The sequence below is a fragment of the Diplodia seriata genome (assembly GCF_021436955.1).
Source record: "Diplodia seriata strain FDS-637 chromosome Unknown scaffold_2, whole genome shotgun sequence".
Taxonomy (NCBI): domain Eukaryota; kingdom Fungi; phylum Ascomycota; class Dothideomycetes; order Botryosphaeriales; family Botryosphaeriaceae; genus Diplodia; species Diplodia seriata.
This window is the reverse complement of record NW_027117309.1, coordinates 1,008,127-1,032,643: the sequence shown is the minus strand read 5'-3', so window position 1 is coordinate 1,032,643 and position 24,517 is coordinate 1,008,127. Positions and strand designations below refer to the sequence as shown.

The 24,517-nt window shown below is 58.3% G+C and overlaps 6 protein-coding genes and 1 non-coding gene across 7 annotated transcripts; 5 read left to right on the top strand and 2 right to left on the bottom strand.

Annotated features, from left to right (window-relative positions):
- Positions 1–1,305: 1,305 nt before the first annotated feature.
- Positions 1,306–2,042, top strand: TPS3_1 (Trehalose-6-P synthase/phosphatase complex subunit; the record flags this gene model as incomplete). The annotated part of the gene is made up of 2 exons (XM_066773182.1): positions 1,306–1,310; positions 1,442–2,042. The coding sequence occupies 2 exons, from the start codon at positions 1,306–1,308 to the stop codon at positions 2,040–2,042; spliced, it is 606 nt and encodes a 201-aa protein (XP_066635749.1).
- Positions 2,043–6,907: 4,865 nt separating this feature from the next.
- SLS55_001691 lies at positions 6,908–7,011 on the bottom strand. The gene has a single exon. It is a non-coding gene; the product is annotated as a tRNA-Ile (tRNA).
- Positions 7,012–7,568: 557 nt separating this feature from the next.
- Positions 7,569–8,485, bottom strand: SEC22 (SNAP receptor; the record flags this gene model as incomplete). Its single annotated transcript, XM_066773181.1, has 5 exons — positions 7,569–7,631; positions 7,684–8,089; positions 8,145–8,254; positions 8,316–8,350; positions 8,452–8,485. The coding sequence occupies 5 exons, from the start codon at positions 8,483–8,485 to the stop codon at positions 7,569–7,571; spliced, it is 648 nt and encodes a 215-aa protein (XP_066635748.1).
- Positions 8,486–9,197: 712 nt separating this feature from the next.
- Positions 9,198–10,843, top strand: SLS55_001689 (uncharacterized protein; the record flags this gene model as incomplete). The annotated part of the gene is made up of 2 exons (XM_066773180.1): positions 9,198–10,508; positions 10,562–10,843. 2 exons carry the CDS (start codon positions 9,198–9,200, stop codon positions 10,841–10,843), a joined length of 1,593 nt encoding a protein of 530 aa, XP_066635747.1.
- A 428-nt stretch (positions 10,844–11,271) lies between these two features.
- On the top strand, positions 11,272–12,387 carry SLS55_001688 (uncharacterized protein; the record flags this gene model as incomplete). Its single annotated transcript, XM_066773179.1, has 2 exons — positions 11,272–11,275; positions 11,606–12,387. The coding sequence occupies 2 exons, from the start codon at positions 11,272–11,274 to the stop codon at positions 12,385–12,387; spliced, it is 786 nt and encodes a 261-aa protein (XP_066635746.1).
- Positions 12,388–13,259: 872 nt separating this feature from the next.
- On the top strand, positions 13,260–13,732 carry SLS55_001687 (uncharacterized protein; the record flags this gene model as incomplete). The annotated part of the gene is made up of 2 exons (XM_066773178.1): positions 13,260–13,267; positions 13,291–13,732. The coding sequence occupies 2 exons, from the start codon at positions 13,260–13,262 to the stop codon at positions 13,730–13,732; spliced, it is 450 nt and encodes a 149-aa protein (XP_066635745.1).
- Positions 13,733–14,463: 731 nt separating this feature from the next.
- CWH41 (Processing alpha glucosidase I) lies at positions 14,464–17,385 on the top strand (the record flags this gene model as incomplete). The annotated part of the gene is made up of 4 exons (XM_066773177.1): positions 14,464–14,770; positions 14,910–15,554; positions 15,699–16,978; positions 17,104–17,385. 4 exons carry the CDS (start codon positions 14,464–14,466, stop codon positions 17,383–17,385), a joined length of 2,514 nt encoding a protein of 837 aa, XP_066635744.1.
- Positions 17,386–24,517: the final 7,132 nt, after the last annotated feature.

The window sequence follows — 24,517 nt, the reverse complement described above, 5'->3', positions numbered from 1 at the left end:
CCCTCCCACTGCTGACGAAGGGAGATCAACGAGTTGAAACAGAAGTTTGAGGTGCTGGGGAAGCGGGTGGAGGAGCTTACGAACACTAGATCGGCGAGCTCGCTGGCGCGCCTGACACCAAGAGACAGAAGACTGAACACACTACACCCAAGGTCAAGGAGGCCAGGCCCGCTTCCGTCGAAGATGCTGAGGAGGAGTGAGGGAAGAGCTCTTTGCAGACCGACCCTTCGCGATGTCTTAGAAACGTAATTCCGGAAGCCTTGCTTCTCGGACGTCCTCCACAGATCGAGGATCCTCGCGCTCCTCGCCACGATCAGGGAGGGTATGCACTTGATACCCATCCACTTGGAGTCTTTGACAAATTTCCGGAGACTCAAGGTCGGGAGTGGCGTCACGTCCACGACTGGAAGGACAACGGGGGCGCGTACGATGTGATCGAGGACGATGACATCTTGGAGGATCTGCCGTTCCTCGACATTCCGGAAGCCTTGCTTCTAGGATGTCCTCCACAGATCGAGGATCGTTCGCTCTTCTCCAAGACCCTGCCATCAAGCCTTCAGAGGCCCCGCTTGTCGTCTTGCACTTCCAACCTCCAACTGATCAAATATCGTTCGCTCTTCTCCAAGACCCTGCCATCAAGCCTTCAGAGGCTCCGCTTGTCGTCTTGCACCTCCAACCTCCAACTGATCTGTATGGACTTTCCTCCACAGATCGAGGATCGTTCGCTCTTCTCCAGGACCCTGCCATCAGGCCTTCAGAAGCTCCGCTTGTCGTCTTGCACCTCCAAGGGCCTGGAACCTCTTGCTCCCATTGCACCCAACCTCCAACTGATCTGGCCCGACTTCGGAAGGGTCGCGGATAAGCGAGACAAAAGTGTCCAACAGTTGATCAAGGATCTGGTCGAAGTCGCAAAGAGCCTTGAGAACAGCATCCAGGCTCATTTGTACTGGGAAATGCAGACGCTGTACACGCAAAGATTGCGGGCCTCATGTACAGGCTCTTCTACGATCCAATCCGCTTGCAGTTCCCAGCAGCTACTTCACCCAGCTGGGGAAGCAGTTCGTCAAAGCCTACTGACAACGCGCCAAACAGCGTGGAGCGCCAAGAGCCTCGCCGGGTCGCGTCGTCTGTGTACTCGCGCTCGGTCAACCATGAGACCGCGTCCACGTACTGGTGTGCTGAAGAGCCGCCGGCGCACCCCATGCTAAGGCTCAGATGGCAGCCGAACACCTGCATTCGTCCACCCTTGCCTGCTGGGGGCAGTGGACGGCCATGAGCGAAGAAATTGCAAAGCAAGCAGCGCTTATGCAGTCGAACAGCCCCGCCGCCGTGGCCCTGCGTGCAAAGGGCGCAGCTTCTGGGGGACGAGTTTTGCTTCGTGGCCCTTACACACCAGCTGCCGACGCCGCCTTGGAGCAGTTCTTTGATGACAACCTCTGAGACTCCCTGCAAAGGTCTTTAATTACTGCAAGTACTCGAGCTTCATGAGAAGCTCGAGTCGGAGTACGACGCTCTTGCCGTATGGGTGGACGATACTCTGGCCCGTCTTTCATTACCAGATTCCCGACCACCCTAAGAGCAAGGCCTATGAGGACCATTCGTGGATCTACTATGAGCATGTCAACCAAGCATTTGCGGACAAGATTGTGAAGAGCTACAAGCGTGGAGACATCATTTGGATTCACAGTGCATTCGAAGATCCCCCTTCCGTCAGCGCGAAGTCCCTCAGTGACATCAGAATCCGCATCAAGGTTCTCCACAACTTCAGCCGCATGCGCCGTTTCCAGCCCTACTCGGCCGTTGTCGAGGCCGTCAAGGCCAGCGAGGTCCTCGAGCTCACCGAGGATGAGGAGGTGCGCCGCAAGGTCCCCCTCGACGAGAAGTTTGGCAACTCCTACGATGACACCAACCTCGATTCGCTTATCTTCAAAAACACACATGGTCGTGGTGGTCACACCCGACCACCCCACCGGCGCACTGTCAACCGCCGCCCACCGTGGAGCCTGGCCACCGCACGCTTCAAAGCCTTCCGCCGGAAATAATCGGCAGGGTTGGGTCATGACTGAGCCAAAAGGATCTTGGAAAGCTCCGCATGACCTCCCGGGCGTCCCTACGGTATACCCTCTCATTCACCACAAACTCCAACGCCTGTAGGGAGGCAACCCGCGCTTCTCCATGGAGGGCCGCACCGCCAACCCTGCGCCACCCAACCCCCACTGCCGCTGCACGTGCCCAGGCCCTGCTGCCTCCGATCAACTTCATCTTCTTGGCCGGCCGCGGTCGTGTGGTGCCGACGGACTTTCTCACTCTATTGCGAGGAGCACAACCAGCGACTGACCTTTTCATCTGGAGATCTCCAATGCTTCGTGGAATCCTCCATTACTTTGCAAGATAACATGGTCAGCGACCCGGACACCCTACCCGCGGTATTGCGGCATGCCCTCATGTGGGACCTCAAAATGACCCACCGACTGAAACTGTTAGTTCGTCGGTCAATCGAGGAGAACCGTGCCTCCGATCACCTTCTCCTGCTCCGCCTCATGGCATCCTTCGCCGACAGGGAAAGCATGATCCTCGACGCGGGCCTGATGCTCCGCCTGCCTGACTCACAAATACGGGGGACGAGCTTTGCATCGTGGAGGCCAACACCTCCCACGAGTTCACCTTCCCGGTCTCCGCCCTTGGCGGTATAGGCAGTCCCGCTGCTGCCACCGAGCCCGCTGCCCCTGCTACCAACAAGGCGAAGAGCCAACTCGGCGAGACTCTCAAGTGGCGGAGTACTTTCAAGCCGCTTGCTGCCCTTGAAGAGACCTTCACCAAGGATCGCTACGAGGGTTTGGGACGCCGCCAACGGCCCCAACGCCAACGCCGTCGACAACAGCGGCTCCGACGAGGCCCAAGTGCCTCACGACTTCACGTACCCGCCGGGCTACCCGGTCCCCGAGCGCGGCATCGGCGCCAACGCCAACGCCGTCTCGCTCACAATACGGGGGATGAACTTTGCATCGTGTCGGTCTCGTTGCCTTCTCTCTTCGTCGCCCCCTCGGGCACCTGGAGGCGGCTACCCTGGAAACTACTCCCCTTTCCCTGGCCAAGCCTCGTCTCGCGTGCGAGAGTTGGAACATCTCATTCGCTTTGCCCAATTCGCCGGCCCTCGGGTGAGGTGGTCCATTGAGAACAGCCCAACATGGGGAAGATACTTCCGTATGACCAACCGCGTCGAGCTGCAAGAGCTCCTTAGCCTCACCGACGACATTGTCGGCCTCTGCTACCGGCCCGGAACCTTCAAGCTCACAAATACGAAGGGTGAACTTTGCTTCGTGTCGGTCTTGTTCCTTTCCCTCTTCTTCCCTCCCTCGGATCGAATTCTACTTCTCCGACTCTAATCTGCCCATGGACAAGTTCCTCATGAACCAAGTCTCGGGTTATGAGAACAAGCCCATTCCCCTCAAGGTTCTCCACAACTTCAGCCGCATGCGCCGTGAGCACCTGGAGGCGGATACCCAGGAAACTACTCCCCTTTCCCTGGCCAAGCCCTCGGGCACCTGGAGGCGGATACCCAGGAAACTACTCCCCCTTCCCTGGCCAAGCCCTCGGGCACCTGGAGGCGGATACCCAGGAAACTACTCCCCCTTCCCTGGCCAAGCCCTCGGGCACCTGGAGGCGGATACCCGGGAAACTACTCCCCCTTCCCTGGCCAAGCCTCTTCTCGCGTGCGCGACGAGCTACGCGCGCGCGCGCGTCAAGATTAGGGAGGAGGATCCGTGTGGAATGGCTAAAGACCTTTTGGCGTCCTGCCAAAGCCCGGCTTGGTCGACAAGGGCGCCGAGGAGCGCACCTTCATGCACGCCGCTTCAAAGATACTGAGCGGAAAGGTGGATGCCGCTCTGAAGATGTTTTGGCTCACAGAGCGTGGCAAGAACCAACCCGACGCCCATCTCGCTCTGTTCCTCACAATCCCGCGCGCCGTCAAGACGGCTGACATCCAGATCAATGACATCCAAGACCATCGGATGTCTTTCTTAGAGCTGGCGCTGAACACTGTCGCGAAGACTTACGCCACGACGCCCGCTGGCGAGAAGCCGGGGCGTCGCGAAGACTTACGCCACGACGCCCGCTGGCGTGAAGCCGGGGCGTCGTGGCGAGAAGCCGCGCTATTTGATGGGAATGCTCGAGAAGTTCAATTCCGGTTCTGTACGCATCGCTGGAAATCCCCTGCTAGGGCAAGTCACGGAAGCAGCAGAAGCATCGGGTGCTTGGCCCGTACAAATTCACGCACCAGCAGTTGGAGAAGGAGGGCGTCATTCAAAAGAGCAACGTTCCAGAAAAGCAGAGAGATACTATCTACATCAACGTCATCCCCAAACGACTGACGACGTCCTTCACCATGTACGAAACCCATGATTTCGCTGACGCCGCCCGCTACCTGCTGGTACCGTCGTCATTTCCCTACACTACAAGGGGAAGTTGTTTCGTTGGAAAGTCGAGGCCCGAGGAGGAGAGTTTGGGTGTTTTGTCGTAGATAGAATGAATCATCGCTTAAGTTTTTCTATTTTGGCTCTTAGTGTCGAGTGATACATGCCGTGACGAGAAGCGTGTAGGATGTCGACAAGGTCATCTCGCTCGTTGATGAGAAGGCGTGGCGGCAGCTGCGGCGGCGGCGGATTCAACACCACGCTAAGGATCGTGAAACTGGCGGCGGCGGCAGCAGCAGCAGCAAAGCAACTGCTTATGAGCTTGACACCATGCCAAGCATCGTAATATCGGCAGCGGCGGCGAGGATTTGAGCCTCATGAAACTCACACCATGCCAAGAATCGTAACTCAATTACCTGGTTCAATTGCAATCAATCTAATCTTAAATTGCCTAAGCCATGGCAAGTCAATTCGTCGCCCAATTACTTGCAAACTGGGACTTCAAATAGCTTGAATTGATTGAATTGATTGACTGGAAGCCCTGACGAGAAGGCGTGGCGGCTGCTGCGGCTGCTGCAGAACCTCCTCGACGGTGCCGGACCCCCGAAGGTGTCGCCCGGGCGCTGGTTCTCCACTAGCATGCGAGCATTTTAGGTATGGTACCCCGGTTCGTTTGGTTGGCGTGGCAGGAAATATCTGCTGGCGTCTTAATTTTTTACTCAATGGTGTAGGTCTGGCCGGCAACAACAGAGGACAGGGCCTTGGTGATGCGGCCAGCGCGCCTGCAATCAGCATATGGACGACGCCCTTGGCCGCCACGATACCCCCTCGCGCAGCACGGCGACAAACGGCAACAAGAACATGGCGTCCTTCTCCGCCCACCGCTGGCCGTGTCTTCGGGATGACGTACAAGGCGGCAGACGCAGTACTTGTCCTTGATAGCGGGCGCCTGGGTCGCAAACAGCCGGCCGCCGTACCGTACAGCGTCACGCCCAGCCTTTCGCCCACGGCGGACCGCTGCTCCCTGCGTTCGTCACGCTCGCGACCCGCGAGCACCCGGGGGCCGGCGCTGCCCGAACAGCAGCTGGTGCAGGGCTCGGTTCGCGAGCATAGATGTGACTCGAGGCGCTGCTTCCATATCGAACGCTGGCCTGGGACGATATCAGCCGGTGAGTCCAGCATGCCAGTAGTGGCGGACGTCGAGGTACCGTCCCAAGGGAGGGAGGGAGGTGCAAAAACGCCGGAAGAGAGCGGACACCAGGCCTCGTTGGCGGCACCGCCGTGGTTGACGCGGACACGCGCGTCTACGGGCGAGAGAAGCGACTCGTCGATAGGCTTGCGGCACGTGGGGACCATGGTGATGTGCTCGAAACCTAAGTACGGCTTGTCGCCGAGCTTGTGCGTCGTGTCGGCGGCGGCGGCGGCGGCGGCGGCGGCGGTTGCACGGCGAGGGCCATCTTCAGGCGGTACGCGGCGGAGAATCCGTAGCGGTTTGCGAGCGCGAAGCAGGCGGCGGAGGCGATTTGTAGGCATAGGCCTGCAAGTAATGCCTTATCGTGCTTAGCTGAGCGATGAGCAGTGCTCGAGGATTCAGAACAACACACCCATTGGGTACTAGGGAGATCGTAAGTTGATTGTGTTTTACGATTGGCGCCGGTCGATGAGAGTACTTGCGGGATCGGCCTATGTACCATCACTGGTGCGAATGAACGCGCCAACAAGTAAGAGAACCTAGGACAATTCCTGATAAGCGGTCACCCGGAGCGTGGGACGACTGTGTACGCGCAAAATGTACAGAGGCAAACATGCATGATGTTCCTCCGATAATTGCGACTTGACACAACTACTGAACACGAACGGAGTCCAGGAAAACGTTTAGCACTACCCGTAGCCGCAATGATTTCGATGGTAGGTAGAGCCGATGAAACAGAGAAAGAAAACAGGGCTGAAGAAGCGATCATAGCCATCCTTTGTCCAAGACATAAGAAAACTTACTTAACGTGGAAATAAGAAAACGATGAGCAGCATTCAGAAAGCAGAGAAATTTTTATCAACCGCAACCAAGATGGCAGGCAGCATTGCAGAACGTTAAGACGCCACAAGAGACATGTAGAAGTCGACTCTGTTTATGGCTGTATCACCAGCGCGAAGGAACAGGAATTGTTCCCCTTTGGCATTGGTTAACATCACGAACACGCATCTCGATCGCAAGTAGGATGATTTTCAGCTTGACTTCACTTGAGACGACGTACTGTTTCCGTTCAAAACGAAAAGGCGAGCGTAACAGCGGTGGCGCATCTGTCCTGGCAAAGAGCGACGACAAATTAGGACTATTGATTCTCCATTGCCGAAGACCAGCCCCCATGCGTGGTACCGTTGCACCAACACGCGACATGCCAGCCATCAACACACGCTTCATCGAATCCAAAAAAGATCGCAGGAGGCCTGGTACGCTGATAACGCCGTGCGCGTGGACAAAAAAAGAAACAGGATGGTCACTACGAGGGTCGAACTCGCGACCTTGGCGTTAACTCTTAGTCCTCTGGGAGGACTGCCAATATTAGCACCACGCTCTAACCAACTGAGCTAAGCGACCTGTTGCAGGTTGGTGAGGTGAGAGATGGATGAGAGTGTTTGTAACTCGAAGAGCGAGGGCAGAGAGCTGCCGAAAAAAGGTTCTTGCCAGGGCAGAAGTGGGATAATCAGATCACTTTGAAGTAGGAAGCTGTAAATGAGAAGGACCGGAAGGTGTAAGATAGAAAAGCAGGAGTGGCATGGGGCCTAGAGCAAGAGAGGAAGACCGATGCAACTGGAAAGCTGCACCGTGGCACGAGACCGCCGAATGGGAGGTGTTACTGCGACTGAAAGGAAAAAAGACTGGAGGATCAGCAGAGTAGGTCTATCACCTTGTTAAAATAGCAAAGCCGGGCCATGATTGGGACGATTGATATCTAAGTGGGCAGAAGGACTTGGATTTCCGAATGCGGGCTCATCAAATGCTCCAGTGAAAGCCGAAGAAGAAACCAGCTTCTCGCCACAAATCGATCTGGAATTCAAAAGTGCTCCCTCTTTCGGGGTGACGGAAATTATGGACACATGGGTAATCGAAAGGAAAAGGAAAAAGCCGTACCGACGCCTTTGCTATGCAATCTCTCAGAAGAAGCGCCACCAAATGAAAACGATCATGATGAACGCGAGCCCGCCGATGGGACCGTACTATCGCCATGTTAGCTCGGCCCAGGTACAACAGCTTATCGTGTTGTCTTACCTGGCGCAGCAACAGCTCCCAATTGATCCTGACAGCGGCCTTGCGGTACTTCCGGCTGTCCTCGCGGAGCCGGCTGCTCATGTCTCCCATGCGCTCGAGGCTGTCGCCTCTGTAGAGCAGATCCTCAATGTTCTTCGTCATGACCTTGGTGACATCCTTCAGCTCGTCGTTCAGCTTGTCCAGGTTCTGCGTCGCCCGGCTGTCCTGGTACGTCTTCTTTGTGCGCTGGATGAAGGTGTCGAACTCGACGAAGGCGTAGGGGCGGCAGGTGGCGGCGAGGTACTGTTGCGAGGGATACGTCGTGGTGAATTCCTGCTTGATGTCCGAGAGGAAGGTGAAGGCGAGCTTGCGCGGATACGAGCGGTCGCAGATGCAGAGGAAGATGAGGGCGTCGTCGAGAAGGTAGCTGCGGGGGAGGGGTCAGTTTGGAGGTTGGGCGGGCGGGCATGCGGCGCGCGTACTGGATGGTGAATTCGCCGCCTTCGATGCTGGCTTGGGGCTCCGAGTTGCGATTCACGCGGCGGAGAATCTGCTTGACCTTGCCCTTGATCTCGACGAGCGCGGTCTCCGACTGCGGAAGCGAAGGGGGATCAGCGAGGGGCGCGGAGGGTCGCGGGGAGAAGAGGTCGTACCTGTTCATCGTCGACGGAGGCGGCCAGAATCAGGCCTGGGTTGGGTCAGCATGCGGGATTGCAAGGAGGGGCGTATCTCTGGGCGATCGGCGGGAGAGCTTGGTGTTGGACATGTGTCCTTCGGGGAGCAGCGTACCGTCCAGGCGCGCTATTTGTGTGGAGCGGATCATGTTGGAGCTGGGGGCGCTCTACAAGCGCTTCGACAGCCGGGCGGACGAGAGACAAGAGGGTGCTTGGTGGTGGGGAACGACGGAGGCGCAATGGGTTAGAGGTCTTGGGTCGGGAGAGGACAGCGTGACGCTCGGATCGCTCGCCATGGAGCAACGTCACAGCTGCGCCGTCTGCTGCCTGCACCTCGCCGTTTGTCCAATGATAATTGATGCGCCCAGTCCCAGGGTCTACTTTAATCCCAAGACTGGATGAGTGACGCCACATAGCCGGCAGACCGACCGGGAGGCGCCAGCGGCGGGTGTAGAGCTCGCGCAGGGCAGCGCGTCGACAACCAAGCTTGGCGCGTCTTCCACGTCGCGTCGCCGAACCGCTGCATCCTGAACCACCGTCCGCGCAACCACACACTCCGACCCATGCAATTTTGAACTCGGCACCGTTTGCCGCCTCTGGGCGCCAATCAGACTTTCACCACTGCCACTCATCTGCAGCCACTGCGCTGAAGCTCCACGGACCCGGAGCTGGAGCTGGAGCTGGAGCTTCCGCAATTATTGTCTTCGTGAGAGCTGGAGCCTGCCAATTCAGCCTGACTCTGCATTTCGAAAGGCCGCTTGCACACGCTTCCCTCAAGCCTGCCGTGCTCCCTGCAGACCACCCTTCCAGCGCTCAAACCACGTGACGCGACCAACTCCAGCATCCTTACCTTGGGCTACAATGGACCCAAGCGAGAAAGCGCAAACTGGGCCAACGGGCCAAGCTGAAAGCGGAAAGCAAGAGCTGGCGGAGATGGGCGGCGCAGATAAGGATGATTTCTCAGAAACCGAGACAATGGCCGCGATTGAGGCATCGAGAAGAGACTCTGATCCGTCTTCCTCAAACCCTATGCAATCACCCTCAAACCCCGGCAAAACTAAAGGAGAGGGAGCGAACATCTCAAAGAAGCGGGTGAAGACATCAACGGCCACGCCAACCAAGAGCTCACGCTACAAGAAGGATGTCAACACCCATCACAGTGATGCCGCAGAAGTACACCAGGACAATGACACAGCCATGGCCGACTTGGGTGTGGAAACTGCTACTAGTCCCGGCCCAGCCAGCTCGCGTCGGTCTCGCAAACGAGGCGCGCCGACGAAAAGGAACGACGGGCCAGCACCTTCGTCGTCAGCTGCAAAAGTCTCGCAAGAGCAAGGCGAGGATGATTCTGCACATGATACCGATACCCTTATGGCTGGCACGGGCGATAAAACCGTCTCGGAAAGGGGCAGCCGCGAGCAGAGTGCACCTGCCACGACGGAAGAAGCGCCACGCCGGTCTGGTCGGCGCTCAACTCGCAAGACCTACCAGGAGGAAGACAGCGACGCCGATTTCGAGATTGCCCCTACGCCTCCTCAGTCAGGTGGCAAAATGGCTCCCACCTCTCGCGGCGGAAACAGTCGCATCTGGAAGCCCGATTACCTGCTGCAGGACCCGAAGTCGAAGCTGGCCAAAGCCGACGTCTCAGTAAGCCTTCTCGTGTCCCAGTCTCCACTTCACTTTTCTAACGCATTGCAGGCCATTCTCAAAGATCCTCGCGCCTGGACCTCACTCAGCCCGGCTCAGCAGTCCATAATTATCTCCCTCCTTCCGAACGTGCCTGCTCTGGCCCCCGACCCCGCCGACCCTACCGCCTCGCTTCCGAATATACCGCAGCAGATGCTATCATGCAATGATGCCTTCCGCGCCGATATCTCAATGTTCCAATTCGACCTGAGCGAAGGCCGTCTCGAGCCGGAATGGCAACACGACGGCCTCGTGGCCATGGAGAGACGCGCCCGTGGCGAGTTCGATGAGTGGAAGGAGAAGGAGGTCGAGGCATTCTGGGGCCAGAAGCAGAAGCTGAGCTACGATGTCATCGCGGGCGAGAGCAGCACGGTGAAGCTCGAGGAGCTGATTGCGGCCGGTTGCTGGCAGGTGGGAGACGTCTGGGTCTACACACGGTCGTTCGGCAGGGGCAAGAACGCGGTCAAGATCGAAAAGGAGGCGACGGTAAGTCTGGCGTGTTTTCCAACCGTGTTTCGCTGTTGCTTACTTCGCGGCAGATCACCTCCATCACCGAAGACAACCGCATCACGTTCCGCTTGCCGGATGGGCAGCGCAAATTCAGCTCAGGAACGGCGGGGGAAGATGTCGAGACGGAGCCGCTGGACGGACTGCAGGCGCTTGCTGACAAGGTGATCGAGACGGACGGCCGCATCGGCAGTTGGCGCGGGGTGAACGCATGGAAGGAAATTAGATGCTTCCGCAAGAACCAAGACATCGGCTCCCCGTGGGAGATTCGCGAGGTATACTGGGCGAGACAGCAGGGTAGCGATGGGGCATAAGCTTTAGTGCTTGCATCGTCACGGGCGTTTAATCCATGGTTCACGGCAACGATGGCGGAGCACAAACGGCGATCTCCATGGGAAATGGAAGGGAGATAACGTGGCAGACTAGCTTAACATCTTGCGAGAATATATTTTTCAGGAATCAAAATCAGCACTGGCAAAGTCAATGTTCGATTTGTGAGAGTGCAGCCCTCAGCGGTGACATCATCGAGCTTACCCGGCGACGCTTCAGATCTCTCAACACCAAAAATTGCACCGACCTCCGCCCGGGCCGCGCCCAAACCCGTCATCACCATCGGCAAGTCTGAACGCCTACCTGTAAACAGCCCCGCCGATTTCAAGCGCCATGTCGGCCGCGAAGCAGCTCCAACACCGCCGCGCGCACAACCTCCTTCTCATCTCCAAGCTCCTCAACTGCCGCGAAAATGCGTCTCCATTCACACTGATCCTCGATTCGCTCGAGCAGTCCGGCAAGGGCCTGGTGCGAGAGTTCATCCGCCGCGCAAACGTATAGTCCCCACTCCACTCCACCCCAGCCATCACTGCTAACCGCCAAAAGGCCGCAAAAACCCGCGTCGTCTTCGTCTCGTTCGAGACGCTCAAAAAACCAAAAGGCGCCGACATCTTCATCTCCGCCTCCCGCAAGGACCCCACCGCGCTCCAAACCGACCTCGCCGCCCACGCCGCCGCATCCACCCCACGCCAAAGTACGTACTTCCACCCCCAGTCAGTCCCCCCGCTAACCCCGGCCGCCGCCAGAAACCCTCCTCATCCTCGACACCCTCCACCCGCTCACCGCGCACCCACGCACCACCCTCACGCTCGCCCACTTCCTCTCCTCCCTCCTCTCCCTCTCCCCCACCACCTCCCTCCTCGCCACCTACCACGTCGACATCCCCCTGCCTGCTGCCGCCGCCGCCGATCCGTACGCCCCCCACCCCCTCACGCTGCTGCGCTACATCGCCACCACCCTCCTCGCGACGCACGCATTGCCGCACGTGCTCGCCGCCAAGAGGGCGCAGGACCGCAGCGTCGCGGCGCCGCGGTTCGGGTTGGGGGAGGAGGTGGAGGGTGTGGTGGGGGGGAGGGGGAGGAATGGGTGGGGGGGTGGGGGTGTTGGGGGAGGTCTAGGGGATCGTGGTGAGGATGCGGCGGTGGAGAAGGCGAGGGCGTTGGGGAGGGGCGTCGTGGTGGAGATGGAGTATAGGCGGAAGTCGGGGAGGGGGGTGAGGGAGTGGTATTTCGTGCCTACTACTGCGGAGGGGGAGAGGGAGACGTCGAGGGAGTCGGCGATCTTGTTGGAGGATCATCCGCTGTATGGGAGGGCGCAGACGGCGGCCGCCGGCCAGGCGGAGGAGGGCGACGAGATGGATACGACGTTCAACTTGGGGCTGACGGAGAGGCAGAAGAGGGATAGGGAGGGTGTGGTGTTGCCGTATTTCGATGCGCAGAGGGATGATGGGGGGCCGGGGGAGGGCGGGAGGATCCTGTATGATATGGGCGTGGAGGACGACTTTGATGAGGAAGAGGATGAGATCTGAGTGGTTGGCAGGCAGTCAGTCCATCATCGACAACTATGAAGACATGATAATACGCTGCTTCTTTGAGGACCGCATCAGTGAGCGATATGGATGCCTCAGGCAGAAGCGCGGATCGTCGCGCGCGGTGGCCTGTGCGCCGCGGGCCGCGACCGCCTTCGCTCGTTTCTTGAAGCTGTTCCTCGCCGCTACCCTACGTCCACCACGCTTCTCGAGGCCCGCCCGGCCAACGCACCGCCTCACCCTCGAACACTCGTGTGTCCGACAGCAGCCCGCAGTCTCGCTCCACACGCCGCATCCGCATTTCCTCCGCGCAGCAGTCGACCCGCACTCCAATCGCGCGGAACGATCCACCGATCAGATCCTCGAGCCTCTCTCTCTCTCCTCACCAACGCACATACTCTACAGTGACCATTCGCGAAACCGAGAACGCGCAGCACACACACACGAAAGCCACGATGCCCGATCCGCCCGCCTCGAAGCGCTCGCGCGGCCGCCCCGACTCGGCGCAGATGTGGGACGACAACGACCGCCCCAACAAGGCACCACGGTGGGGAGGAGGAGGAGCAGCTGGCGGCGGTGCGCGTCACCGATCGCGGTCGCCGCGGGACTCGGATGACCACCACGAAAGCGGCGGTGGCCGCGGTGGCGGTCGCGGCGGACGCGGCGGCGGACACAACAAGCGCGGCGGACGGAGAGACAGGAGCGGAAGCAGGGAAAGGGGTGGAAGGAGGAGAGGAGGTACGTTTGCTCGAATCCCACTCTCCGTGACGTTCTGTTGTTTCGTGAATGGATGGATGGATGAATGGGGTGGCTAACTTTTTTCTTTGCTCGTTTAGACGACCGCGCGCGCTCGCGCTCGCCCAGACCCAGCGATGGCAATGTGCGCCGCCGCTCTCCGCCGAGGGGACCGCGCGGCGGCGGCGGTGGAGGATCGGCATCCGCGGCTGCGACGAACGGCACGAAGAAGGGCAACGCTGCAGCGGCAGCCGCGGCGGCGGCGGCGCCGCCCACGTCGGGTCGCACGCAGCCCAGCTCGCGGGAGTGGACACGTCGGGTGCAGTCTCGAGCGGGAGTTTCCATCGCGGGTGGATTAACGAACGGCGAGAAGGATGGCGACGGCAACGAGAACGCGATGGACGTGGATGGCGGCGCGGCCGAGGAGGCGGATCCGGAGACGAGGGAGATGGAGCGCATGATGGGCTTCTCGAGCTTCAGCAGCACGCACAACACGAAGGTGCCCGGCAACGACCTGAACTACGGCGTCAGGAAGGAGAAGAAGACCGAGTACAGGCAGTACATGAACCGTGTGGGAGGTTTCAACAGGCCGCTCAGCCCGTCGAGGTAGATGGGATCGAATGGGGGAACATATTGCTGCGGCTGGGCGGATAGCCCATCTGCAGAGGATGGCAAACGGCGATGGCGATACTCATACGGATAAAAGCTACTCGCTTGAGATAGCGGCTGTACCCACAATGGCAGCGAGGATAATGAGGTCGTTAGGGACTCGGTCGTCGGAAGGACTGATAGACTGCGGGTGGCAATGGCATAGCATTGGCGTTGGTGGGGATTCTCACGGCTTGCTTTTCTTCTGAGCTGGAAATTGCCCCTGCTGGATGCGATGATTGGGACTAGGGATTCGAAAGTTCTTTGAGGACTTTTAGTGCGAGGCTTCGAGTTGCAGATGCTCGGCGCCTGCGAGGCATTGATACCAAATAAAAGCCAGCTCGATTTCAATTCCGTTACATGTCTGATGTTTGAAACCGAGAAATTTCGAACATGGTCTCTTCTTTGATTGCATGAGCCTGAGTTCTGCTCGAGGTCGTGGCGTCGTCGCTGCGTGGTGAGTGAGGCGAGAGAGAATCGCCGGGTCAATGCGGTGTGCGGAAGTGTGGTCGGGGCAGCTCTGGGGGGAGCTTTGGGCGTGCGTCAGAGCGCCACGTCTCCCACTTCGCGTCCGTCGACCGCTACTACTTGGGGCCGCGCAAGCCGTCGTCTTTTCTGCCAACAACCTCTCTTTTCCCCGGAGGTGCTCACCACGACCCCGAACCCGGCCAATTGAGATTGTTCCGCCCACAAATGCGTCCAACCAGACCGCCGTCCCCCGGCCGCCGGGGCGGCGTCGCCCAAGCATCCTTCAGAGCTGCCGCGACCAGCTTCGCCGTCGTCGTCGCCGCCATCTTGCTGCTGCTCAGCCCGGCTGCCGCCGACGAAGGCAATGAGCGCAGCGAGGCCGTCCAGCAGATCGAACGCGCCTCCAACGAGAGCTTGCTGTGGGGCCCGTACAAACCGAACCTGTACTTTGGCGTGCGCCCGCGCATCCCCAAGAGCTTGGCTGCTGGCCTGCTGTGGAGCAGGGTAGAGGATTTCAGATCGGTGCAGGACAGTGGGTTTTCCTCCCCTCTCCATGCCATTTCATCACGGAAATTAGCATTGGAGAAAGGCCGGGAAAGAAGCCAATTTGCATGACACAAGAGCACAATGTGTGGCTAACAAGGGACAATTCCTTTTTTCTTCCTTCGCAGACTTCCGCCACACATGCGAGCAGCACGAGGGCATGGCCGGCTACGGCTGGGACGAGTACGACCCGCGCACGGGCGGCAAGCAGACGATCCACGACGCCGGCAACCAGGTCGACATGACGACCGAGTTCGTCAAGGTGCCCGGCGGCGAGCACGGCGGCAGCTGGGGGCTGCGCGTGCGGGGCGCGCCGCGCGCCGACGCCCCGGACAACCTCAAGACGACCGTCGTCTTCTACGCCTCGCTCGAGGGCCTCGGCAGCCTGGAGGTGCCCGTCGAGGCCGCCGACGAGGAGGGCCTGGGCCGCGACGGCGACGTCGAGATCCAGGGCCAGAGTCAGGGATTGGGCGCGTATGCGATCAAGGTGACCAAGGGCAAGGGAGAGCATCCCGAGGAGCGCCATGAGGCGTGGGATGAGAAGCCGCTGGATAAGACGTTTGTTACTAGCGCGCAGCTGCCCGAGCAGGCTATGTGGCAGGTCAAGGCCGTCCTGTTTGCTGCTATTAAGCAGACGGTCGACAACTTCGTGGCCCGGTTCGGTACCGAGGAGAATATGCCTCCGCCTGAGCAGATTTACACCATCGCTCATAAGCCGGGAATGGGCAATATCCATTTCGTGCAGAAGGTTTTCGAAGGTCCTTTCGAGGTGGGTGTGCATCTGGGAATGGTGTGGATTTGAGGGATGCTTACGTGTGGCAGTTCGATGTTCTCTTCTCTTCTGCTTCTGCCCCGAAGCCGATGACTTGTAAGACACCTGTTTGCTATCATTGTTATCCGTCCTGACGATGTTACAGCGGAGGACTTGACCGACGAGCTTGACGCTGCCACCACCGCCTTCTCCAAGCGCTACAACGAAGTGATGAAGCCCCAGGCGCCTTTCAACAGCGACAAGTACGATGAATTTTCCAAGTCAATGTTCTCCAACCTCGTCGGTGGCATTGGCTACTTCTACGGTGACGCCCGCATCGACCGCTCCTACGCTTCCGAGTATGACGAGGACAACGAGGGTTTCTGGGAGGAGGCCGCCGAGGCTCAGTCCAGGAACAAACCCGAGCTCGAGGGTCCTTATGAGCTTTTCACTAGCATTCCCTCCAGGCCCTTCTTCCCGAGAGGCTTCCTGTGGGACGAGGGATTCCACCTCATTCCGATTGTTGACTGGGATGTCGATCTCACGCTGGAAATCATCAAGAGCTGGTTCAATCTCATGGACGAGGATGGTTGGATTGCCCGCGAGCAGATTCTCGGTGCCGAGGCCCGTAACAAGGTCCCGCCCGAGTTTCAGGTCCAATACCCCCACTACGCCAACCCTCCTACGCTGTTCTTCATTCTCTCTGCTTTCATCGAGAAGCTACAGGCTCAGGCCCCCACCGATGGCTCCCAGCAGCCGCTTGTTTCGGGCGAGAAGTATACGACGTACCTCAAGAACCGCGAAGCTGCTCTCCAATATCTTCGCGACCTCTACCCTCTACTGAAGCGCCACTACTTCTGGTTCCGCCGCACGCAATCCGGCGACATCAAGTCGTACGACCGCGAGGCCTTCAGCACCAAGGAGGGCTACCGCTGGCGCGGGCGCACTCCCCGCCACATCCTGACGTCCGGCCTCGACGACTACCCGCGCGCGCAGCCGCCGCACCCCGGGGAGCTTCACGTCGACCTGATCGCGTGGGTGGGCATGATGACGCGCAACATCAAGGACGTGGCCGCCTTCATCGGCGAGGACGACGACGTGGCCGAGTTCGCCAAGTACGAAAACGCCATCATGCGCAACATCGACGACCTGCACTGGAGCGCCGAGGAGAAGATTCACTGCGACGCCACCATCGACGACTACGAGGAGAGCGTGCTCGTGTGCCACAAGGGCTACGTCTCGCTCTTCCCGTGGCTGTTCGGGCTCGTGTCGGACGAAGAGAAGGTCGGCAGCATCTTGGACCTCGTCGGCGACGAGGAGGAGATTTGGAGCCCCCACGGCATCAGGAGCTTGAGCAAGAAGGACGAGCTGTACGGCACGGACGAGAACTACTGGAGGAGCCCCGTGTGGATGTGCATCAACTATCTTGTGGTTGTGAGGTTGCTGGTCCGTTGTTTTTTTCTTATTCCTTCTTCCCGCCACTCTCTCTCTCTCTCTCTCCTCCCCCTCACTTTTCCCTCACCACCACCACCGTAAAGAATAACAACAGATTGCTGACATAAAACAAACAGGAAACGGCGCAATCCACCAGCCCGCACGCCCAGCGCGCGGCCGAGCTGTACGCCGCGCTCCGCAAGAACCTCGTCGACACCGTCTTCGACAGCTGGAAGGACACGGGCTTCGCGTGGGAGCAGTACGACCCCGAGACGGGCAAGGGCCAGCGCACCCAGCACTTCACCGGCTGGACCAGCTTGGTCGTCAAGGTCATGACGTTCCCGGATGGAAAGGACTTGAAGGTGGGCGTGGCGCCGCCGAAGGAGAAGAAGGCTGGTGCTGGGCATGATGAGTTGTAGGATTTTGCGTGGTGGTGGTGGTGGTGGTGGCTCTAGGCGGATGTGGAGGGGTGGCTGGTGTTGTTGGGGAGGGAGGGAGAGGTGTGTGGCGGGAAGGAAGGGGGATGGTTGAGGGATGGGAAGGGGGAAAGCCTGGTGGATGTATAGAAGCACAAAAGTTGGCTTGAGGTTCGAAATGTATGTATGTATTTGATTATGATGATGATGGAGGGTTTGTCTGCTGAGCGTTCATGTGGAAGGATTGAAGTTTTGCTGCTGTCTACGTGGAGATATCGTAGACTTGACATCTCGATCGATCCCCTTTTTCTCGCCCCTTCTACACTTATATATCCTCGAAGAAGTCACGCTGCTATTCGGACCAACGCATTCAGTGACTTTGCTCCAGCTGCGCCATCGTCACATGAATGCTGAAGAAGACGCATCGCCCCGTTTCTGAGCCCCGGGAGGTACGGCACATCCAACCAACCCTACTACAGCAGCGCCGGCACTGCGCACTGAAGGCTACCGCCCCGACTCACAAGTCCATCGCGGGTAGCTGCGGATGGCTGAGCGCTGCTCCGTTGATCATCGCTGTGTCGTGCATCTCGCGGGATCCGGGCGCACTTGAGACGGCCGGCGTACACACACACTCGTTTGACTCAATCTCATTCTGGGCTCCCGTGCCACGCGAGGGTATAACAGCTCACCGCCATTTTCGCCTGTTTCCGAGCGTTGCTATGGTGGTGCTGCACCGAGCCTCGGGACGGTGGTAGGAGTGCTGTGTTGGCATTTCCGTTCTGCTCAACGCTGAACTGTAGGCTGCTGTGCATGATGTTCCGGCGTCGAGCTACCTATCGAATCAGACGGTTCAGCTTTTCGTGGGACGGCTGCCGGCGTCCGTGAAGCTGGAAAGGCAGTCTAGATGGTGTGTGATGGTGTGTGTGTGTGGATGAAGGGCGAAGCTAACATGTGAGGGTGGCGGCCGACAGTATCTTCTACTTGAGTCCGAGGAGCGCCTACTCTGCTCGAGTTCGTCCAAATCTTCAACAACTTCACACCACTGGACCTACCTCACCCTTAAGCCTCCCTTCAGTTGACCTTTGATCGGAGAAAACCTTCTTTCCAAACCTTTTGAGAGACGCACACCTGGTCCGAAAGCAACCACGACCTCAACAGCTCCACTCGACAACCGGTCTTCCGTCCTCCGCCTCCTCCCGCCCCGTCTACAACCCCCTCGCCATGCCGTTCTTCTTGGTACTCGCAATTCTCGCTGGTGCTGTGGGCCGTGGGGTTTTTATTGTTTCAATGGTAGATGAGCTTGGCTGGATATGCGGTTGAGGGTCCATGCGGTTAAGGAGTTGAGCCTGTTTGAAGAGGGAGGGGAGGGTGTTGTTTGAGATCCGGTCTGATGCCAAGTTGGGCGCAGGAGAGTTTGCAGAAGTAGCAATGCATGCCCAAGTTTCCCTTCAGCATTTTCAAACAACAACAGCGTGGTTTTCTGTGCAATGTCAATGTTAGTGCTCCGCCATTCAGGCTACCCCCCAGCTTCTAGTGTGCTCTCCGAAAGGACGCCAGCCCCCCTGTCTCCCTCCCTCATGTCCCGCTTTTCCTTTTGAATTCCCCTCGCCGGCCTGGCCCGTCTGGCCACCCCTCTATTTGCAAGCGGAACCTCGCACCCCCCCACCAATCTCCAGAGCACACTATCCCAGCCAATGCTCCACTGCCCTTGCTTCCAAGAGGCCCCATTTCACGTATGTCGCAGTCTACCGCTCGACGGGAAGCCGCCGGCATGAACCGGCGCAGGAGAAGGTATACAGGGCCGTACGATCTCACGAAAGAGGCCAGCAGAGCCAAATCCAGACATTTCTACACCCCTGACTCGCGGTCGGCTGCGGGAGTGTGGGGGTCAAGTTGCGGCGGGTTCTTTCTGCAGCAATGTCCGACACGCATGTACGCCGTCAAAGGGGACGCCTGCTGTCGGCAGGGAGCTGGCTGCAAAAGTCAGAACTTGTCGCAGAAACAAACTCCTGGCAGAAAGAGAAGGCGAAAGGCAATCCGCCCGTGTTTGGTCGGCCGGAGCGCGCCCGCCCCCGTTTTCCAAACTGCTCTCTTGTTAGTTTTCTTGGCTTCGTGCAGCAGCCAGCGATGCGTTGCGTTGCGTTGCGGCGGCCCCATGCTGCGGCGCCTTCTGCTTTTCGTCGACGCGGCGGCTGCTGGTGTCTCCATGCGGTTTGCCGGTCAGTTATTGGCGTGAGGTGAGAGGCAGTGAAAGAGTTCCCCGCGAGCTGGATCGTGATGCGAGGTTCCGCTGTTTGCAGGGCTGGGAGGGGTTTCGGCACTGATGCACGTTTCTGGACGTATGCATCCTTCCTTCCACCACTTGTTCGGGCTGGGGATGTGGGGCCGGCGGGTCGCGGCGTACTGTGTGGATGCTGTAGGAGCTGTCGTTTGTTCGGCGTGGGGCTCGGATAGGCGCGTTTTGCGGTTGGAAGAGTACGTGGGCCTGCGAGTCTGGTCAGTCGTTTTACGCCTGTTTGCTGGTTTTGAAGTGGCACGCAAGACGATTGCTTTCAGGGCGTTGAGCTGCCGCGATTGTGAGCGGCCTGGTTGCCTTTGGCGTTTGATGGGCCGCATAGTCGCATGCTACATTTGAAGTTAGAGGCTTGTGCGACTCAGAAACAGCTTGTAGGGCGCATGGAAGCGTAGCCTACCAGGGGGCTCGAAAACCCCTTGGTAATTCGATCTGGTGCTTCTCCTTTCTTTGCGTATAGCGGACAAGTAATTATTGCACAGCTTTTGCACTACAGGATTGATGGTTGAGGGGCGTGGGAGGGCCTTCAGTGGGTCGGTAGAGGTGTTGTGGTGGAGTGCTATCGCGCTTGAGGAGCTCTGCGTTTGCCTCGCAGCACACCGCATCCTTCGCCATGGTTAGCTGATGTAACTTCCCTAGGAAATGTGCATTAGCGATCCAGGCGGAACTGAGCACCCATGAATAGCCTATCGTGGCCTAGGTTGTGAATCAAGCGTGCGATTGGCGCTATCGATTGTGCGCGCACCCGCCGTTCGGAACTTGTGTTGACTTTCTTCTCCCTGTTTCAGGCCATTCCCAGCCGGCGAGGACGGTAGCATTCGATGGATGACGTGTATCGCAGGGAACAGGGTCTTCTTCGCGCTGGCTCGGGCCACATTGACACGGATGTGCGGGTGCGGGTGCAGGCGCTGGGGCGACAGATGCAGAATGGAGAAGCGACATGTCTGTGCGACAATCGGGGACTGCCTCAGCTGCATTAGCGCTGTGAAGATGGGTCTCAACATCCACTTACGCCATAATCCCCGGCAAAATCGGTGCTGTGTAGTCGTGGGCAAACTCCCACACGTGCGAAAGAGACGCGAATGAAGCACCGCGCCTCTTGCAGCGGGCAACTTAGTAGCGCGAAGACCCCGTGTGCGACACATGAGCGCGAAAGTTTCTGACAGACGGTAGCAACGACCAAGGCGAGGGTATGGTTGGTGGAGCCATGGATTTCATGCACTGGCGCGATCCACGCCACAGACGGCACTCCCGCTCAAGGGACCGCGCCTGCTGGAGTCAATCCCCGCGGCTTTGCCGGCTCCATCGGCCAGCCACCGGGTAGCTCTTGGCTTGCAGCCCCCTCATGTCAATTGCCCTGACTGCCGCTCTCAGCCGCTTCTTCCATTTGGCCATGACCCTCCCGAAATATGATCCGAGCGACGCGGCGAAGAGGCCCTCGCAGCCAGCTACAACAAACGCCAGTCTCGCAGACCGTGGCAAGCGCCGAAATCATCATGGTCCAAGCCAGAAAATAATTTGCCATAGATTCCGAATACGCACTTGCGAAAAGTCAGAGTCAAGCGATAAGGTCCAGGATAGCAGCCGTACGTCCGCTCTTCTCTGCAAGTGGCTCGCCGTTACCGCTCAACTGGAACTTGGCGCTGACAGATCAAGGCAGGAGAGAAGAGAATAGCTATGGTCGAAGCGGACGCGGCCGTGGCCGCCGGACAGAGCACGAGAGCAGACGAGAATAACGAACCGGTGCCGTCGCCCAGTTCCCCCACGCCCGACGCCACGGTTGTGGAAGACCAAAATGCACTGAAGACGGATCACACGCCGGATGCCGACAACAACAACAACAACAACAACAACGAGCAAGTCCCGACCCCCTAACAAGGAAGCAGCAGTCCGCAGCAATCCGCAGCACCCGCGCCCCCCAGTCCACGGCGCCGACGTCGACAGCCCAACCACCAGCCCAACCCGCAAGCCGACACAGCGGCGTCGTCGTCGTCGTCGTCGTCGTCGGAAGATCACCCAAGGAATTCCTGCCGTCGGAGCGTGCCCCATCGTCGGGCGGCGCGACCGCATGGCGACACCATCTCCTCCCGCCGCCACCGCCGCCCTCCGCCTGCATCGTGGCATCCTTACTCCGCCCCCGCCGCCGCCGCGCAGTCGGCCTCTTCGACGACGACAGTCCCCACGCCTCGATCGCGCCGTTTGCCACTGCCTCGTCCGTAGCCCGCGCGAACGATACCGCCGCCCTCATCTGCCGCGTCGACCGAGGTACGTAAGGAGAACCGCGGAGACACAGCCGCGATGGAACGCCGGTGATCCGGTTTGGTCTGGCTGGAACAAACACGTATGATTGGGATGGTGTGCGGCACATTGACAGCGAGCATCGAGGGGGAGGGGCTCGGTGTCGGTGGGCGAGGGGAGATGGGGGTTGCGGTTGACAAGGTACGGGGTGGGGAATGTGTGTGTGTGTATGTGATTCATGTTGTTCTTGGTTAGCTTTGACCAGACCAACACTCTCTATCAAGATCACATCAGCTTGGAATGTTAGTATAGCCGCAAAGCGGAGGAAGAAATCATGGTCGGATGCATCTACCTTGAGCATGGAAAATGTCACTGGACTTGACGCAGATGATACAAGATGGAAAAAGGACTAAGAAGGAAACGAGAAGAGAAAAAACCGATAGAGACCACGCTGAAGGCTCAAGGCTACACAATTCAAAGAAGCTCGCTCTCTATGCATCCTTTCTCCAACCTAAATTTGACAGCTTTCCGCTCCCGTTCAGCAAGCGCGTTCAGGTTGGTTTCGAGCCGCACTATATTTCTGGCATAGTACCCACACTCTCTGCACTCATCTGTGGAATCGCAGCTAAGGATTATCAGAAGCTTGTGAAGGTCACAAGGGTTCGTACGGGCGGCCTTTATTCGTAGAAATGCCCTAAGAACGGGACTTGGCTCGGCGTCGTCGTCTGTGTGGAAACCATCAAACGGCCCATTACATGCAATCGAAAGCGCCATCTTAAAGTGCGGGCCGCCATCATAGAAAGACAGGTTCCACGTTCTTTTAATGCGCCCCTTATACGTGGATCGGGTGGCGTTTCCCTTCTCTGAGCAGAGGTAGTTCCTAGGGTTCCAGCGTGTGGAGATTGAAGCTAATTCCGCGAGTAGCACGTCGAAGTCGGTATGCATTTCGCGGTTCTGAAACGCTATTATCAGGTCCTCAACCATGTATCGTTCTAACCAGGGCTCAAGAAGGTTAAGCCAAATTTACGCAACGACCGGGAAGTGGTTATCGCCGAGAATCCGACAAGACGACCTTCTTTCTGGCTGGTATATGTGCCGGTCCCTGTCTTTGCCGATGTTATCATTACGGAATCCTCCACTTCGCGAGGCCTTCCCCGCCGGCGTCCAGATGGAGTCGTACCTTGAGATCCGCTTGTCGACCCGGTCCGGCTTCCACTCACAGCCATTCGGCGCCACTTGTCTGCTTGCCAATGTGGATGATCTACGGACTGGACTTGATAGACGGGATGCGTCAGTTGCTCGGCTGCAGGTCCCGTCTACCCTGGTGGAGGATCGTTGATGAGCCTCGGCTGGCGAGGTACCGTTTGCCTGGTCACTTCGAACACCCAGAGCGGAAGCCGGTGTGGGGACCGGACGGCTCCCGGGATTCTGGACAGCAATAAGCTCTCCCTCGCTGCAGTCAGAGTCGCGATCGACGATCATTTCCTTAGAGGAAGCGCGGTGCAAGGCCAACCGTGCGGACCACTTGGGCTGCTATAAGCGGTGCAGCGGCTGCGTCCGCGAGGGCCCCAACTCCCTTTCAAGCTCCTCGTTACGACGCTTAGCCTTCTCGATGTCCCTATCGAACTCTTCAATCTCTTTATCGAGCTTGTGGGTCTCGATCTTATCTTGTTTGATTTGTACGTGCAACCCCTAATACTCTTTCTCCTTCTCGGAGATTTTCCTTCGGGCAATCTTGCTATCTTTCAAGTGTTCTTGCTTCTTCGCCCTGTCCCTCAAGAGTTTCATGTTTTCGTCTGAGAGCTTCGTTTCATCATCGTCCTGATGAAGACGTTTCCTGCTCTCGCCACTGGACAACAGGACTTAGTTAATCATCGTGTCCGGGAGGGGAAAGCTGATGCATACTCGTTGCGACAGTTGGTCGACATAGGGAGAGACGTGTTTATGGAGGGTGGTATGACAGGCATTTCGTAACCCGGTTGAGGCGACAAAATAGCGGAAGTGATGGTGAACATTTGTGAGTTGGAGAGCAATGAGAAGGAAGCCCTCGGGCAACCTGCCACCTGTTAACATAATTTTATGGGCTATCGGAGGCTCAGGCTGACTATGCTCTTAAATTCAAGCGGGAGTGCGGCGGAGCAAACGGGCAGGCGCATGATTAGCGAACACAGCGGGATTCACCGCGCTACCACCTTGCTACGCATTTGTGCGACACTCAAACTCACCGCTCCGTCTTGCTCAGCTCCAACAGTAGGGCAGTGAAGATAGCATGGTGGCTGGAGCCTCCGACGTGGAGACCAACAGCCCCGGTAGGTGGGGATTTTGCTGAGGAGTCACGACAAACTTCTCGCAGCTTCTGCACTAAGGAACGGACCGCTAGTGTATGTAGCGTGTGGACTGGAATGGACCCTTTGTGGCGTTGGTAGAATCGATAGCTTCCCCGCCTTATTCCCGAGGTGTCTCAAACGTTTCGCACGTCAGTGCGGTTTTCGCCAGCCAAAGTCTGGAACAGAGACGTAGGTCTTTCCGCTTCGTGGATGGAATGTTCCTGAGCCATCCCTATCAGCGCGTCGCTCGGTCATTACTTTTCTTTGGGCGTGGACA